Source organism: Spermophilus citellus (assembly GCF_964194105.1).
Source record: "Spermophilus citellus genome assembly, chromosome: 2".
NCBI lineage: Eukaryota > Metazoa > Chordata > Mammalia > Rodentia > Sciuridae > Spermophilus > Spermophilus citellus.
Window position 1 is genome coordinate 88481799 of NC_138183.1, and position 20000 is coordinate 88501798.

The following is a 20000-nucleotide window of genomic DNA, read 5'->3' on the forward strand; positions in this document are numbered from 1 at the left end:
TAAATTTAAGAAGAAAGGTCACATTACACAGTAAATTGAGTTTCCATCTTTAGAAATCAAACAGCAAACTAACCCAAAGGATAAGAACAGAAATCAATAAAACAGATGTACAAGACAAAAACCTTTTTAGAATCTCAGTAAAACTGATGAAACCTCTAGCTAGCTGGATCAAGAAAAAAATCAGAAGACATAAATTAACAAAATCAAAAACAACAGAAAGGAAGCAAGCCTCATAGACTTTAAAAGATAAGGAATACTACAGAAAAATATCAACAACTTGAATAAAATGTACCAAAATTTTTTGAAAGATGCAAACCAATCTACCAAAACACATTCAATCTTACAAAAATCAAAGAGGGAATCTTAAAATATTTCATGACACCAGTATTATACCCTGATACCAAAACCAGTGAAAAGAGCATAAGAAAACTACCAACCAATCTCTTTCTCACAAACATATATGCAGAAATCCTCCAGAGAATACTACTAAACCCAATCCAGTTATACAGAAACAAGAAAAAAAGTTTTAATGACCAAGTAGGATTAGCCTGAATATGTGAGCTAAGTCAACATTTGGGGGGAAATAAAATCAATGTTAATTCACTACATTAACAGACAAAACAAGAAGAAAAACCACACAATCATATTAATCAATGCTGAAAATCATTTGACAGAGTTCATTCAAGACAAAATTCTCCACAAATTAGGAATAAAAAAGAGGCCTACTGACCTGGAATAAAGTGCATCTACAAAAAAAAAAAAAAAAAAAAAAAAAAAATCTGTGGTTAACATCTCAAGGATGAACCAATACCTTTAAAATCTGGAACAAGGCATGATGTCCACTCTCCCAAGAAGAAACACAAGTTCAAAGCCAGCCTTAGCAATTTAGCAAGGCCCTAAGCAAATTAGTGAAAAGCTGTCTCAAAAACCAAAAGGGTTGGGGATGTATCTCAGAGGTAAAGCGCCCTGGGTTCAATCCCCAGTACAAAAAAAAAAGTCTACTTGATTCCTGAGAAAGGAAAAACTATGGAGATAGAAAAAGCATCAGGGATTGCTAGGGGTTAAAGAGAACAGGAAGAGTATATGTGTCATTTATACAGTTGTCAGATTTCACAGCATCTACATATACCAATACTGAACCCTAATGTAAGCCATGGAGTTTGGGTAATGATATCTATGAAGACTCACCAATTATAATGAATGTACTACTCTGAAGTATGATGCTGATGGTGGAGAAAGTTGGAGGAAAGGGGAAAGGAAATGGTAACTATCTGTACTCTAAATTTTCCCATGAACCTAAAACTGCTTTAAGAAATAAAAAGTCTTCTTTTTCCCCTAATTCATGCTAAAAAATAAATATTTTTGAGACAATTGGGAACTTTAAGGAGAGTACATAGTGATGAAATTAAGGCAAATGGTAACACAGCATAATATACTGACAATCTTTTTTTTTTTAAAGAGTTCTTATCTTTCAGATAACATGCCAAAATATTAAGTAATAAGCTGATAAGAGTTTTACAAAATAATAGGGAAAAGGGAAAAAGCCTTAAGGATGAGTAATCCTGAAACAACAACAGCTATGAGACTGTCAAAGCTGGATGAAATAACTTACTATTATTATCTCTACTTTCTGAGTTTTTCTTTTCTTTTTTTATGGTGCTGGGGATTAAACCCAAAGCATGAGACCCTACCACTGAGCTATATCTCAAGCCCAATTTCTGTATGTTTAAAATTATCCATAATAAAAAAGAAAAAAAAACTTAAAGACAGAGAGAATAACAAGTAACCTGGAGTTTTATATCAACAAAATATCCCTTAAAATGAACTTGAAATATACCAAAAAAAAAAAAATGGAGAGAATCTATTAGACACATTTAAAAGAGAGAAATCTGTCACCTAGCAGACATACACCACAGGAGATATTAGAGTATTCAGGGATAAGAAAATGATTCTAGATAAATGAATAAAAAGACAATTAAAAGTGTGTGTGTGTGTGTGTGTGTGTGTGTGTATAAATAAATCTAAGTTAAAATTGATTTTATAAAGCCCTAGAAAGTCTTCTGTCCTGTGACAGGGAGGGAGAGACAGAAGAAAGAAAAATCTAAGAGGGTATAAATGGAATTCTACCGCTCTACAGTCTGAATTATCTGAAAAGAGTAAGTATTTACTAATTTAGACATTTCATAAGTAAGATTCATATGGTAATCTCCAAGATATAAAAACAGTATACATCTACCAACCTAAAAAGGAAGAAACTGAAATAATACAAAATACTCAATTCAAAGAAGAGAAAAAAGCATAGAATAAGTAGGAAGAATAAAAATCAAATGGTAAATGTAAACCAGAAGTATCAATGACTACATAAGACTGTATGTGGAAAGACGGAACTGCCAGACTGGATTTTAGAACCAAACTTCATGATGCTTTTAAAAAGACAAATTTATAAAAGGTTGAAGTAAAAATAATGGATAGAGTCCATGCAAAAACTAACCAAAGAAAGCCAGCAAGGCTTATTCTAACAGACAAAGCAGACTTAACACAAAAGCAACCAGTGCATGGCAACATTATAAACAAGACGATTAAAAACTTTAAACACACTTCATATTATAGCCTCAAAATATATAAAACAAAAGTAAATGGAACTACAAAGAAAAACAGACAAATCCACTCAGGAGATTTTAACACATTTATCTCAGTAACTGACAGACTACAATGTGAAAAACTTACTAAGGATATAAAAGACATAAACATTAACAAATGATCTAACTGGCATAACTAGAACACTACACCCAACAACTACAGATTAAGCATTCTTTTGAAGTACACTTACAAAATTAGATCATATGCTAAACCATAAAACAAATCAACATATTTCAAAGCATTAAAATCTTACCAAGTATGTATTCTGATCACATTAAAAACAGAACCAAAAAATGACTATAAATCAACAGTGTGATCCTACTGGAAAAGATTCTCTAAGTGAGATAATGGAAAGATCTAGCCATTAAAAAACAAAAAAGCACAATAAATTGCACTATTATTAACAGAGTAAAAGGTAATTCAGAGAAAAAAATATCTGGAATACAAATAAGCAACAGCTGAAATCCATATTTTATAAAGAACGTCTTTAAATCACCAAAAAGTGACCCAACTGAAAAAAAATCAGAGACTGCAAAAGAAACATTATCAAAAAAGGGAAAATATAAAATACAGGAAAAGACGTTCTTTCTCGTTAATAGTCAGGTAAACTTAAAATTAAAACCAGCAACCCATCCACTAAGTGGTTCAAATTAAGAATATGACAGTGTTGCAGAGTATGTGAAGCAACTGGATTCTGCAGGTTGAAGTAGTATATTTTAGAAAATATCATATAATAGAAGCTGAAGATATGCTTACATTGTGACTCAACATTACATGTCCCCAGGTACACCAAAAACCACAAAGTTCAAACCAGGATTACTTATATTAGCCAAAAACTGAAAACAACTCAACTATCCCTCAATTGTGGAATAAATTATAGTACTCATTTAATAGAAAAATGACAACAAATGAACTATAGCCATATATCATCATGGATACCCAAATGCAGAATAAAAGAGGCTAATCAACAAATGAAAACCAATTGTGTGATCTCATAAAGCGGAAGGAGGGAGCAAAATTCATAGTGTCAAAAGTGAGAAGAGTGGTTACCTTTAGGAGGCGGTTTTATATAAGAGATCACAAGGTGACGTTTTGGGAGTTGATAATATTCTACATTCTTGGCCTCTGTGCTAATACGTAGAGCTGTGCATTTATGATGTATGCATTCTTCTGTGCTATACTGTAATAAAAAGTTTTAAAGGTTGACTCTGAAGCAGGAAGTCAAAATACAAGTACTCACTTGACCTGAGCAATTTCAAGTGATTAGTAAGAAATTAAAACATGCCTTGTCTTTTGCAAGTCATCTGAAAGGAACTGGAATGAAGACGTCCTAGTTTTAGGCAGCAGACCACACACTAGATAAGACATGAATAAAAGAAAATCACCCAAGAATCAAGAGATGACCATTCATGAGTACCACAGCACAGATGAGACCGGATATCCAAAACAGCAGCAACTACAGAAAATTGTCGAACATCAGTGAATAGTTCAGTTGAGCCCTTTGACATAGTTCAAAAACATTTTATTATGCAGCAAAGCTGTTTTCTGACATAATGCACACATTATCTTGTTCAATTCTTAAAAAAAAAAAAAAAAACTCAAGAAATCAAAGTCCTAAAAGACTGGAACTGAGAAATCACCCTTTCACAAAATTAGAGCTGCTGACAATTAATGTCACTGAATACTAGGAGGATCCTCCAAACTCATGGGACTCTTGGATCTTAAAAACACCTTAGGCTTGAAATACGGACTAATGGCATTGTTGAAAGTCAGAAAATGTTAAAAATGGTGACAGGATACAGCTATACTTATAATACTATACAAAGGGCAACTGTGTAATCTGACTACATTTTATATACTTCAGTTCTTATAAAAAATTTTCCAACAATCAATGTCAACTAATTTAGGTATTATAACCACTCCCAAAATAGAAGACTAATGCAATTTTGATGTGTTCTTAGAACATTTTCCAAAATTTGGAACAAGCAAAAACCAAGAGATTAAGAATTTTATAAATTCTGCCATTATTCCATCTGAAACCTTAATATTATACAATACCAGACACTTTCCCAAATAAAATGTATTTTAGAAAATTTTAATCCAAATATGACAGAGTAAAAAATGTTTTATTATCTAAATGGTGTTTGCAGAAAGGTCAAAAATTCAGCACATACTTAAAAGATTCTTATATTTCTATTCTGCTCCCTAAAAAGGGAAAAGTAGATGGAAATAGCCAGTTTACACTGGCTTCAAAATTTCTAGAAATTTTCTCTCTAGCATTTGAACCTAACTTCCTTGTTGTTTTATGTACTACATGCTTATCGGACAATAACAAAATAAAAACTGGAAGCTAACTAGTATTGACATTAATTTTAGAAAATCTCAAAGCTGTTTTAGACACTCCTACTGAAATAAAAAAACTTATTTCAACAACCTATGCAAAATATTTTCACCTAAAGAATAACTAAAACCATAAGGAATTTTTATAATTTCCATTAAACTGACTAGCTATTTAAGTTAAAGACTACAATGACCATCATTAACTCAAAATGAAAGATACATGATAGAATGGGCCTCTAAAGATCCATATTTCCTGCAAATGTGCATGTCCTACTCTGGGCTTGCAATGACAACTTATAATAAACAACAGAAAACTACTAGAATTTTTCTCAAAACAGCCACAAGAATCAAAATCCTAATGCACCTTAATAGGCAATTTAATGATTTGAAAACCAACCCAGCATGGCCAAAAACAACGTTCAATAGCTCCTCATTTTCCCAACATCATCCAAAAGTCAAGAGTTTCACGTCGGTGGATTCTCTAGTTAATTGACGTTTACCCCATGTGAGCACCAAAATTGCTTTCCACCCTGAGGAATATAACTTTTTGATAATGATGAATGACTGGAATGAATATAAACTGCTGTTCTCTAATACAATAACTGTTCAAACTCTCAATGTCCTGTATCTGCTTTTTTTTTTTTTTTGCCAGACTATCAGCTCATCTTTAACAGCATACCTCCTCTCAATATTTGCTATTTTTAACTTGGGGAAGAAACAAACAAATAATCAAGGAAACCATACAATATACAATGCTCAAAGAATATGAGGTGCTACCCTGAAACAAAATGCATTAAGATTATGATGCCAGCTTGCAGCTGTTCAAGGCCCACTTTGTTTTACTCTCTGTTCTTGATCATTTTGGGGAAGAAAATATGACACAAACTTAGTTCGGAAGACAGAACACTCAAAGTGTTAGCATATCAAGAAAATGTTTTTGAGACATACAGACTTAAATTCCCAAATCCTGGTTTTGCCACCTTCTGGCTGTGTAATGAGGGAGATGTTATCTGTTTCTGAGCCTTGGTTTCCTCATCAGTAAAATGGAAATAGTATTTTTTCTGCAGGGCTGATGGCAAAATCAAGAGATGTATGTAACCTACCTGAGCACAGTACTCATACTCTGGCAGACAGATATTACTGACCTAATTATGTGAGAATAAACTCTGAATTATAATCACTTTTAAAACCAGGTTGGGGCTAGGGGTACTGGTCAGCAGTAGATATCATGCTTACCATGTACCAGACCCTGGGTTCAATCCCCAGGACCAAAAAAGGACAGGGGAAGGTGTTAATGTGACTTTAAGTTAGCTAAAAGACTGTTATCCTTTACAAATACCCCACAATCCAAATTTGTCAAACAGTTTATCTCTGTTCCTCCCTATTAATATCCTTACGAAAAGGGGGGGGGAGGGGGGGGGGAGAGAGAGAGAGAGAAATATCTTGCAATCTATCAAAAAAGTAAACTAGTTGGGCAGGATGGCCCTATAATCCTGGTGAGGTAAGAGGATTTCAAGTTCAATGCTAGCGCCAGCAACTTGACAAGAACCTAAGCAACCTAGCAAGACCCTGTCTCAGAATAAAAAATAAAAAAGGCTGAGGATATGGCTCCGTAGTTAAGCCCTAGGTTTAATCCCAAGTACCAAAGAAAAAGTAAAATTTATTTAAACTTTGAAGATAAAACATACACATTAATTTCATTTCCTATAGAATCATATAATAATAGCTTTTAAAAGAATTTTCCAAATAGTATGAATAACATACATCTCATATTCAAACATTTGCTAATTCAGTAATTTTAATTGATAGGTCCTTGAGGAATCTCTATTTTTAACCAGTTCCTTACTCAATATTGCTAGTATTATTTGGAAAAACCTTCAATAAACTTTCCATAAACAATAGTTATGTAGGTTTTCACTCTCCAAATATTTGATGTTTACCTTAAAGTTAGCAGCCTTATTAAAAACACTGCATAAAACCTTATACAAAATGTCAAGTATGAGAAACTACACTAAATACATAAATAGATATAAGACACCATCTTATAAAACTCAACAGTCACAAATATTACAGTGCAATCTATAAAATATGTTTTTAGTCTCTAATCCAAATCTGACAGAGAATAACAAAACTAAATGTTTCACTACTCACATGATGAAATACTCTAAAGCTTCCTTCTATTACATAGTGTACATCAATTACTGATGAGCTAAAGGGTACTGAGGGAAGACCAGTAGAGATAAAGTATATAAACTCTGAGCCAGGTACTTCATGCATATTATCTCTTGAAATCATTTAGCGAATCAAGAATTACACCACATTAAAACCACAGCCAATGAAGTTCAGAGGAGTTAAACTCAAAGTCAAATTTCTCAAATTCCAAGGTTCATGCTTCCTCCAAAATGCCAACCATCTTACAATTTACTTAAAATAAGTAATAAACATGGCAAAGCTCTTTTTCCCTTTCTCAAAATATCAATATGCAAATAAAACATGTAAACAAGTACTAAGTTAATTGCAAGATAACACAAAAAGTTAAAGAGAGTGTGGGTCATGTTCCCACTTGCTTAACAGGAATAAATAAAAATTATGTGTGAATATAGAAAAAAACACCATTCCAGACAGAATTGCTTTAAAAAAAAAAAAAAGTTAGCTCTTTTTTCTGAATGGGCCTTTTAATTACACACTTTTCTACATCACTTGAATTTTATAATACAGCTTTATTTATTTATTTTTATGTGGTGCTTAGGATCGAACACAGTACATGTATTAGGCAAGTGCTCTACCACTGAGCCACAACCCCAGCCCCACTTGAATTTATTCTAATCTTACAATAATAGCATGTATAGTGTATTTATTTTTTCTTTGCACTCCGAATTTTTAAACATATAAGCTACAACCTTTGACAAAACTGAAGAGAGCTTTAAAGGTTAAAAAAAAAAAAAAAAAAAAAAAAAAAAAAAAAAAAAAAAAAAAACCATTATACCCAAGTCTAGACCTCTGTGTAGCAGCTGCTTAGCCAGTAAACCAAGCAGTCTGTCAAAATGGATATTCGATTTTCAGATCAGGGATGTTCAACTGGTAAAAACTATAAACATATTCCAATTTTTTTTTTTAAAAAATGCAAAATCTATAACACTTCTAGTCCCAAGTATTCCAGTAAGAAATAATCAACTTCTATCTTTACTTTTAAAATGGGTTAATTAATAATACTCTAACCTAAGTTGTTGTGAAATTAAAATTTTAAAAGAATACATTATGCCTTGCTAAGCAACATTCACAATAGCCCAGAATGGGAAGAAAAGAGTGACATTTGAGAGAAAACACCAAAAAAGGCTAAAACGAATAAAAGGGAAAAGGTAAGAAGGGAGCAGAAAGTAGAATGGTAGTTTTCAGGGGTTGACAAAGAATGAAGAATGAGAAGTTATTGTTAGTGAGTACAGAGTTTTAATTCTGAAAGATGAGAAGAGTTCAGTGGTGAGATAGTGGTTACAGTTGCAAAATAATATAGATTTCTTAGTGCCACTGAACTGTATACTTGAAAATGATTAAGATGGTAAATTTAGAATGGAACCACCATTTGACCCAGTAATGCCACTCCTTGATATATACCAGAGGACTTAAAATCAGCATAAACCAGCCATGGTGGCACATGCCTATAATCCCAGGAGCTTGGGAGGCTGAGGCAGGAAGAATCTGAGTTCAAAGACAGTCTCAGCAATGTCAAGGCACTAAGCAACTCAGTTGAGACCATGCCTTTAAATAAAATACAAAATAGGGCTGGGGATGTGGCTCAGTGATTGAGTGTCCGAGTTCAATCAACAGATGAATGGATAATGAAAATGTGATATATATGCATGATGGAATATTACTCAGCCATGAAAAAGAATGGCTTTATGACATTTGCTGGTAAATGGATAGATATAGAGACTATTATTTGAAGTAAGCCAATTCCAAAAAACCAAAGGTCAAAAGTTCTGATGTGTGGATACTAACACACAACAAGGGAGTAGGAGGAATAGAAGTTCACTGGATTAGACAAAGGGATAGGGAAGGAGGGGCAGGAATAAGAAAGACAATGGAATGAATCTGACCTAACTTTCCTATGTACATATATAAATATGCCAGCAAATCTCCACACCATGTACAACTACAAGACCGGGATCTAATTAGAATAAGATGTACTCCAAATTTGTATAATGTCAAAATATACGCTGTCAATGTATAAATAAAAATAATTTACCAATGATTTGTACTTTAGTATTTAAGATTATATACATGAGAGATCAGGTATATATGGGCATATATACAAAAGTATGTATAAACTTCCTGTGTGTTGGTATACTATTTAGAACATAACCACCAGGAATAAATAAAAAAAATGGAATCTGTATATGGCAAAAAAAGATGATAAATTATATTTTGTGTATTTTGCCACAATGAAAAATAACTGCAATTCTACTAAGTGGCAATTTAAAAAATTACATATGTATGCACTGCTTTTCTATGGGCTGGATTATACATAAGTCACAGTAAAAATTTCCAATGAGAAGAGTTTTGATGAACAGTGTGAGATCTAGAATAGTAAATTATAATGCCATGGCCAGTAAACTTTCTTTACAGAGCTAGAGAGTAAATATTTTTCCACTCTCTGGGCCACATGATCTATTCTGAAAGGAATCATACTTAATACGTAAGGTAAATAGCATGAAAGACATGGTCCACCACAGTTTGCTGACCTCTACCCTAAGGCAACTGTGGAAGCAAATGCTCCTTAATTTGGGGAAATTTTGTGAGCCAGGTTAATACCAGTAGCTTTAAATCTACTAGGATGAGAATATTTACATCCTAAAAATTGGCAAACACTACAAATCAATGTTGCTTTCTCTGAAGAATTGGTTGGTAAACATTTACCAGCATATTGCTATGAGAAGAATTACATTTTTATATCCCCTATATATCTAAAATTTTTTAGTTATAATTCCATCTTTAAGGAAAATGAATATTACTCAAATCATTTTCTGTATCTATGGTTTAGATCAGGATCTCTATAGCCAAGAAAGGCTATTCTAGAACAAAGCTCCAGACAAAGAGGAACAAGAAAGAACATCCTGAGGCAGTCAAGAATTGTGCTTGGAGGGTTCTGAGCTAAAGGACAGCAGTTTAAGATGAAACTTACAGAGAATTAAAGCCATGAGATTATGTACATGCTACATACACTCAGTAAAGTTTCAATAACTCACAGTTATTATTAAAAACATATTGAGCCTAATGTTCTAGATTCATTCATAAATATTTGCTAAGTTCATACTATGTTCTAGGCTCTGGAAACACAATGTTAACAATCATAGTCCCCTTCTAGTAGAGAAGAAGCATTAATCACATAAATATATGTTTTTGAATTGTGATAAATCATGACAAAGAACGAGGTACTGTGAGAAAATATAACAAGGGATCCTAATGTAATCTGGCAATCAGGGATACTTCCTTAAGAAACTGACCTCTGTGCTGATATTTAAAGGATAAGTGGGATGTGGCAGAGTCAGAGGCATGCCATACAGCAAAAACAAATCGTACCTAAGTCCTGAAGCAGGGAAAAACCACAGTAACAGGTCAAAAAACCATGAAGTCAGTATGGTGAACCAGATGAGGAAGAAGAAAGAAGGGATCAGAGTAAAGAATGGAAAAGAGGCAAGAACCATCCCACAGGGCCTCATCACCGCTTGATACATTCTATAATCAATGGAAACTCACTAGTTTTATGCAGAATGTCACATGATCTAATGAACAATTTTCGAGATTACTTGGGAATGAATGAGGGAGAGTTACAGAAAAATTGGGAAACTGACAGTAGGTTACTATAGTTTCTAAGCAAGACAATGGCAGCTTAGTGGAGTCAGTCTTCAACTTATTAAATATAGCAATTTTTGTTCTTAGGACACCATTTAAAAAATTCAGAGCCCTATGTTTTGTTTTTTTGTATCTACTGATACTGACTATACTAGAAATCTTCTAAAAGTGAAAAATCCTCTGACATAGTAATTTAAAAATAATAAGCCTATCACATATTAATATAAATAAACTTCTGAAAAGTAGCTTATTTTCCTATTAAAGAGAGTAGCACCGTCTTAAATTTTTGCAAATCACTTTAGTCTCATAAAAGATAACAGCTAAGTTTTCCTATCTGTTGCAATATCTGATATCTTAAAGCTTTAGGCAAAGCACATTGCTAATTTTTGTTTCTGTTTTGGCAGTACTGGGGATTGAACCCAAGAGCACTCTACCATTGAGCTATACCTCAGCTCTTTCTTTCACTAAGTTGCCAAAGCTGGTCTCAATCTTTCAACATTTTCTGCCTCAGCTGCCTGAGCTACTGGGATTACAGGTGTGCACCAGAACAACCAGATCACTGCTCATTTTTGTGAGAATTAGACTGAAAAACACAAGTAACATCTTAGCACTATTAGGAAAATAGTTTTGGCTTCACAGTTTTCCTAAGAGTATTAAGGACTCCCAGACTACAATAACTACTGCTCAAGTAATAATAAAAGGCAAAGTAATTACAATGAGATGTCACCCCACAGCCACTAGGATGGCTATAATCAGAAAGACAATAACAAGTATTACCAAGCATGTAGTAATTGGAATCCTCTTGCATTGCTGGTGGGAATGTAAAATGACACAGCCACTTGGGAAAAACAGTCTGGCAGTTCCTCAAAAAGTTAAACAGAGATGGGCTAGGGCTGAGGCTGTAGCTCAGTGGTAGAGCACCTGCCTTGCACGTATGAGGCACAGAGTTCAATCCTCAGCGCCATATTAAAAAAAATAAAAAAGATACTGTGTCCATCTACAACTAAAAAAATATATATTAAATAAGAAAAAGTTAAACAGAGAGCAGCAATTCCACTCCTAGTATATACACAAGAAAAATGGAAACACATGCCCACACAAAAATTTATATATGAATTCATAGAAGCAACATTTATAATAGCCAAAAAGTAGGGGAAAAATGTCCATCAAGTGATGAAAAAATAAAATATGGTAAGAATTCATACAATGAAATCTTACTGGGCAATAAAAAGGAGGCATTGATAGAATTTACAATGTGGATGAATCTTGAAAGTTTGTGTTAAAGAAACAAAGAAACCAATCACAAAAGGCTGCATGATTCAGTTTATAACAAATGTTCAAAACAGACAAATGTGTAGACAAAAAATATATCAGCAGTCCCCTAGGGCTGGGAGGAAAAGGATTGTGGAACTAGAGTTGCTAAAGAGTTCAAGGTTTCTTTTGGACATAATAAAATGTTCTCAAATTGACTGTGGTGATGATTGTTACAATCCTGTCAATGTCCTAAAAAATAATAAAAAAGTCAAATATTGACTTTAAAAGGGTGAACTGAATGGTATGTGAGTCCTTCAATTACACTGTTGGGGGGGGGGGCAGTAAGCGATCTCCAAAAGCAAAAGAGTTTTTTAGCAACTCATTAGGAAAAAAACAAATAAGAACACACTGATCTCTCAGAGCATGGTGGCACATGTTCAATCCCAGCTACTCAGGAGGCTAAGGCAGGAAGATGCTTATCAAGGCCTTATCTCAAAATTTAAAAAAAAAAAATTTAAAGGGTTGAGGATTGTAGCTCAGTGGTAGAGCACCCGCCTGGTATGTGCAATGCCCTGAGTTCAATCCCTACACATCCCCAAAAGAGAAAACTTATCTCAGGAACCAACTTTCCTTAGATAAAACAACCTTCTGGGTAAGACACTGTCCAGTCAAAATAAAACATAAGCCAAACAAGAATTTTAAACTTTCAAGCATCCATATTGAAAAAGTAAGGAGAGGGACTGAAGATACACTGATAAGAGTGCTTGCCTAGAATGTGGAATGTTCTGTGTTCAATTCTCAATACCACAAAAAAAGGAAAAAGAGGTCAAATTAATATCAATAATTTTAATATTTTAATATTTTATTTAACCCATCTAATGGATAAAGAAATTGTGGTATATATACACAATGGAATACACTCAGTCATAAAGAATGACTTGAGGCCATTTGCCCGGAAGTGGATGGATCTGATGACTATCGTGCTAAGTAAAATAAGCCAATACCAAAAAAATCAAAGGTTGAATGTTTTCACTAATATGTGGACGTTAACCTACAATAAGTGGGGAAGGGATAGAAGTTCAGTAGAGTAGACAAAGGGGAAGAAAGGGAAGGTAGGGATGATAGGAATAAAAAAGACAGTGGAATGAATCTGATATAACCCTCCAATGTACATATATAAATATACCACAGTGTACATCCAAAGATTGAGATCCTAATTAGAATTAGATATATCCCATGCTTGTATAAATATATCAGAATAGTTCTACTGTCATGTGTAACTAGAAAGAATAAAAAAATAAAAATTTTAAAAAAGAAACCAAGAGAAAAATACAAATATAAACTGCCAACTACATCTTATTTGACAAATTGCCCAGGTGTTTTTTTAACAAAAAATTTTTTTAATTTTTTTTTTTAGTTGTAGATGACCACAATACCTTTATTTATTTATTTTTATGCATTGCTGAGGATCAAACCCCAGTGCCTCACACATACTAGGCAAGCGCTCTACCATTTAGCTAAAACCACAGCTTCTACCCAGGTTTAATGTGATTTCATTCGATCAATTATTAGAACATTTGTGTATTTATATAACATATATATACACATATATATACATACATTATATAGAAATATTTATTGAAAGAGATCTTCAATGATAGAAAATAGGATTTTCCTGAAATAAAGTATAGGTCTTCAATATTATCATTTGGTGATCTTTTACTTATCCTCTTGCCCTCCCAGATAAGAATTTTCAAGATCAAATATTTGCCAATTTCTTTGTTTGTTAGTTACTGGGGACTGAACCCAAGACCTTCAGCATGCTAAGCACCTGCTCCATCATTGTATTTTTAAAGGAATCTTAATGTCAGACATCTTTTTCAATGACAACTTTTTTCTCCAGTGCTAAAGATTGACCCCAGGAAGAGCCACACACATTGTTAGGATAGCACACTACCACTGTGCTACACCCTCAGCTCCCTCAATGACAAACTTTAATATATAACAAGCATGGTAAATCTACTCAACATTTTTAAGAAAAATTTAAATTTCAAAATGGTATATCTTTTCTTGTGCTCCAAGTAGAACTGTACAAATAGATCAACTGAAAACTAATTTTCTTATTTCTTGCACTTTTCCTGTATGTGCTTCCCTTAACAAAGCCCACAGTTTAATTTTTCTTCAGGTTCTTGGTACAGTGGTAAACTAAAATTTTTATCATGTTTTCTGCTTCAACAGAAACAAATGATTAAAACTATTAACTGACACCAGAAAAAGTTACTTCAAAAGGCTTTAGTTTTACTGAAAATTCACTTCAGTTATACCTGTAGAATTTATAATTAAGTTCCACAGAATTTAGGATTTTAATTTCACCATCACAAAAAGCAAAAAAAGTCCTCACAGATATTCACCTAAATAAAATTTTTATTTACAAAATATTGACTATTTCTAATATTTTGCAGTAAAATTCCAAAAGCAATCAGGATGGTGGAGGCCTAAAATGGAAACTGTAGAAAGACTCAAATGCTTCAAAATTTAATATTTAACACCCACTAAAATAGCTAAATCAAAAGACTGATTATATCAAATGTTAGCTGGGATCTGAACCAAAAGTAATACCTACATATCACTGATGGGATTGTAAAATAGTACAAAAGCCTTAAAAAAAAAAAAAAGTCATTTCTTATAAAACTAAACAGGCCTGCCCTATAACCTAGTCATTCCACTTCTACACATTTAACCAAAAGAACTCATACAAGATTGTTAATAGTAACTAAACAGAAATAACTGGAAACAGATGGCCCTACACAGTAGATAAATCATGATATGTTCATATAGTGGAAACCAATATAGAGATAAAAGTACTAATATACACAAGAATGAATCTTAAATATGCTGAGTGAAAAAAAGCCTTACTCAAAGAGTACATACTATGTGTAAATACTGCTTATGTGAAGTTCTAGAACTGGCAAATCAAATCTCTGGTGAAAATGAAATAAAAAATGTGACTGATGAAATGGAAAGTGACTGAACTGATTGGAAAAAGGCAAGAGAAAAACCTTTCTAGTCAATTATTAATTCTACATTTTGTTGAGGACTTGAGTGACCCAGCTGTAACATTTGTGAAAAACTTATGTAATGGCAACCACATGCATCCCATTGCATGTCAAATTTACCTTAAAAAAAAAAAAAAAACTGTATAAGTTGAAAGGAATAACACACACAATGTTGGAGTGCCTGTTAAGGTTGCTGCTGATATTTTGCAACTTATTTCTAAATGTATTCAAAAACATAAAATGGAATTTAATAAATTATGTTATAAAACAAACAGGAAAATGTTAACTGACAGTGAGAGACACATTGATGTTAGCTATATAATCTTTCAACTTTTCTGTATGTTGAAAAATATAAAAATATTAAGGAAAATTTTTGTAAGAGAGTTAGGAAACAAAGGATGACTCAGTTGATGACAAAAGTTTCTCTCAATTGATGCTACACACCCTCCTGCTTCACAAAACACACCTTTAGAGTTAGATAAACCCTGGAGAAAACTTAAAAGTGCATTTCAATAATTGTTAACTGCTTCCCCAAATTAACTATTCACATTATTTGATACTGTCAGGGATCTATTCAATAATTATTAAAAATACTCCAGGAGGGCTGGGGATGTGGCTCAAGCGGTAGCGTGCTCGCCTGGCATGCGTGCGGCCTGGGTTCGATCCTCAGCACCACATACCAACAAAGATGTTGTATCCGCCGAGAACTAAAAAATAAATATTAAAAAAAAAATACTCCAGGAAACAATAAACTAGAAACAACGTGTTGAATTCCACCAAGATTTTTAATTAACTGCAAAATTTGTATTCCTGAACAAAGTTCAAGCAGGAAATTATTTGGTAAGATTCCCCATGAATTCCAGTTTTGTTTTCTTTTACTGGGTTGCATCCCCAGTATCCAAGTAACGTCGCTATCGTCCCTCTAAGATCAAAAAACCTACCCAATGACTGCCATCTAAGTGATGACAGATATACTAAAAAAGAAACAGCAAGTCATCATGAATGAAAAGTCGTTCACTTTTTCTCCTTAAGCCTAGTACTTTTTTTTAAGATGCGGCTGGAAAACGTCATGGCTTTCTCACAAAAGGTGTTTCTCACAAAAGGTGATGAGAAAGATTTCAGCATTCAAAACGCAGAATAAACGTACACGTGCACCTCACCCTAAAACCTGCCTTAACCCGCCAACAGGTAAAACAATGAGCAGACCCCCGCCCCTTTTTTATTGATGAAACAAAACCGCAGCTAGGGTAAAGTGGACCCTCACCCCCGCCCAGCCTCCACCAGGCCCGAAGCCAGGCGGTGGGTTCCTTTCCTTTGTGAGGAGCTGGAGAGGAGGTGGCTGAGGGCGGGGAGCTGGGGGAGGAGGTTGGGGGGTCGGTGGACGCCAGAGGAGGAAGACCCAGAGCCAAGCGGCAGCGACGGCGGCGCGTCCCACAAGCAGGCCGCGCGGCCCCGCCACAAACCTCTGCGGTGTCCAAAGGAGCAAACCCGCGAACTTGAGCAATTTCTAATGTGGGATGAGATCCAGAATGGCCGAAGGCACATCCGCGGACGACCCTCTCCCAGGCCCTTCCAAAACCGTCTCCTCCGATCGCGGGCGGAGATCTTGCCGCCACCCCCACCCCAGCCCGAGCCCCACACGGCCTCACCTGCTGGACCGAGCTGTTCTCGGGCACAGCGAACTCCTCCTTCTCTTTCGGGGTCTTTACAGTGACTTTCATGATCTTGGGCTCCGTAGAGGCAGCGGCAGCGGCCGCGGGGGCGCCGGCACCCTCAGCCGCGGCAGCGCTGTCCTGGGAGCCCGGAGGACCGCCGCTCTCACCACTCTCGGCCATGGCGGCGGCGGCGTCGGTGACTCAGGCGAGCAGGAGGGAGCAGGAGAGCAAGGGGGAGCCAGGACACGCCAGAGCCGACTGGCCCGGGCAGCGGAGAACGCAGGGCACGCCGCCTAAGTGGCAACGGCGCCGGGCCGCCAAGGGGCCGCGGAGCTCGGTGAGGGCTCCAGGTGCAGGCCCGGATTGGGCGCTCCGCAGCAGCGCAATGTTCAGACGCCGCTGGTTCGCAGCGACATCCGCAGCCGCTTCCTCCCCCCCGCCCCTCCCCCCACGTCCCTCCGCCGGCGCCGCGCGGGGCACGCCGGGTAACGCGGATGGCCGCGTCGCCGAGTCATCCTCGCCTGGCGCCGCTTCGAGCTCCAGTTGCGTCCCTTTTCCTCCCTCGTCCCAGTGTGCAAAGTGTAGGCGCGGCCAGCTTGGAGAATTAAAAGCAAACTGGGGCAGGGCAGATCAGTTCATTTTTTTCTTTTTCACTCCTGTCACCAAAAAACAAAATGCGTCTTCTAAGAGGCACTGTGCGGCGCACCGGGATGACATCACGGCCAGCGAAATTACTAGAAAGGGACTTGGACGACTGGGCGCTGCGAGCGCGGATGCGCCTGCGCGCTCATGGTCCAGGTTGTCTCCCCACCTCCTCACCTCATACCACGGCTAGTCTCTGCTCAGTTTACTTTCCCGCGTGCTAGTCTTGCCTGCTTGCGTACAGTACCGAGGAGGGTCTGATGATGAAATAGCAGCGAGGAATTTTGTTGTTAATATGGTTGGTGTTTGCCTAGTTGGAGGCTTTAAAATGTTTGTTCTAACTGCTGTGTGCGTGGAACTTGGAGGATAAGTCAATGAAGGCGAAAGGACTAATTATAAAGGAAAATGGAGTGAACGCCTATGAACCAATCATTGCTTCATGGCCCTAACGTTCAGTTCTCGGGTCAAACCGGTTTGGTCAGAAGATCAGGGCAACTCCTATTGACAGTCTCAGCTGACAGTCATGTGTGAACATCTCCAAATCTCAGATCACTGTATCCAAGAAGCGGGGTGCCCAAAGAGTGCTCACCCAACTGGAACAATTTAGTACAGCTGAAATGTTCCTTTTGTTTTCTATCAAATTAAGTTACTGCATCATTTCAGACTTTAGGTGATATCAAAGATGGTTGTTCAAAAATTATCTTCAGTGTATATAGGAAGTTACTTCTGAGTCGTACATTTGAAAGGATGCCATCATTTGGGGGGAAAAAATAAGTGTGTGTGTGTATGCGTGTATGTACACACATACATACATATTAACCATTTCTGAGTGTTTTGTTAGGGTATTTTGTGGTTCTGGGGATTGAACCCAGGACCTCGGGCATGCGAGGCAGCAAGCAGGCAAGCGTGCAAGCACTCTATCACTAAACCACACCCTCCAACCCCATTGTTTGTTAAAGATAGAGAACACAGTATATTATTGTAATAAGTATTGCACAAATGAAAATCCTGACCCAAATATGCAAGGATATTCAGCCCTGTTGTAGAATTAAATACTGTCCCATAAACACTACCTTTTAGCAAAACCCTTTGGAATCTGGGTCAGAGAAAAGTTCTGACGTATAAATTGCAATAAAGACATACTTTGACATCACCAAAATTTTGTGCCAGCATTGTTCAATAATATGAAGAGTTAACCCAAGGTCCTTTGCTGAACGGTTATGTCTAAATGTAATGGTTATGTCTAATCATTACTTCTCGGGGTAGAAAGTACCACCATTGTACAACCAATCATTTGGAATTTGTTCTATATATTTAAATAAAATCTCTTCCCAACTTCATTAGGTCAGTATTTGTGACTTCCTGTCCTGCTGTTTTCCAAGCTTTGCCTGGACTGCCTCCCCTGTCTGGTGTGACTTCTTCCTTGCCTTCACCTGCCTAATCCCACTTTTCCTATATCACATTCCCCAGAAAGATTTCACTGGCTACAGTTAGAGACCCAATGTCTGTCTGCACTCCTGTAAATACACTGTATATATCTCTAACCCTACACTTATAGAATTACATTGTAACTATGTGTCTACATTAACCTCTAAAAATTTCTCATTTATATTATATAACTTAAGTAATATATCTGTAAGAAGATACAGCATAGTTAATCATTTTGGTGGTACTTTTCATAAACATAACCCTAACCTATAAGGGACCTTTGGAGGTGGGGGGATCATGGACTAGATCAGGGATTTGTAAACTTTTGGAAGGGCTAAGTAGTAAATACTTTAGGCAGACTATAGACTATAAATATGCCCTGGTATCACAAAACAACCACGGACAGTCCATAACTAAATAAGCAAAGCTGTATTTACTGAAGATTTTACTTAAAAAAAAAATCAACCATAGAATCTGATGTGGGCCACAGGGATAGTTTGCCAATTGCTGATCTTGATGTTTGTTTTTTCCCTGAATGATTTTTGTTTATTAAATGGCTGGTATGGAGACAATCAGAAGATTTTTCATCTACTCTTTAACCATTAATGGAGTACTGAAGTGAAGATACAACAAAACTCACTCTCTAACATAAAAAAAAAAAAAAACCCTAAGAAGATAGTTAAATGTGGGAGGAGAGAGGTGGGTGAAGATAGCCAGTGATGTGCTGTTAAATGTTTAATAATCAGCTCTCCAAAAAAACAAGATTTATGGCATTTGCCAATTTCTGTGATGTAAATACTTGCAAATGATCAATTTGAGCTACCAAGTTGAGGTTACCTAGTCCTCAAAACACCTTAAGTTTTACCAGTCGGCTCTCATAAGCCAGTAAGAGCCATCTGCAAATATACAGGTCACATTTTGAGAAAATCTATTGTTAAAACTTAACTACATTATTATTTGCATGACAAAAGAATCTTTCCTCCACAGAATGATTTAAACAATAAGAATTAACATTGAGTACCCTTCGACAAACTTTAATCCTGTGTCCAGGAATTATAACTTCAATACAATGTAATATATGTGTCAAATAAGTAATATAAGTAACATGAATTCCTCATGTTGCTCCTACATTCAA

At 35.9% G+C, this 20000-nt stretch overlaps 1 protein-coding gene across 1 annotated transcript in view; it reads right to left on the minus strand.

The window, feature by feature from the left end:
* UBQLN1 (ubiquilin 1) overlaps positions 1-17608 on the minus strand; it is a 48232-nt gene extending 30624 nt beyond the window's left edge. Inside the window, exon 1 of the mRNA XM_081266510.1 lies at positions 16790-17608. Within this exon, the coding sequence (XP_081122636.1) occupies positions 16790-16975 (186 nt within the window). The 5' untranslated portion in view covers positions 16976-17608. The remainder of the gene's footprint in view (positions 1-16789) is intronic.
* Between the last annotated feature and the right edge of the window lie 2392 nt (positions 17609-20000).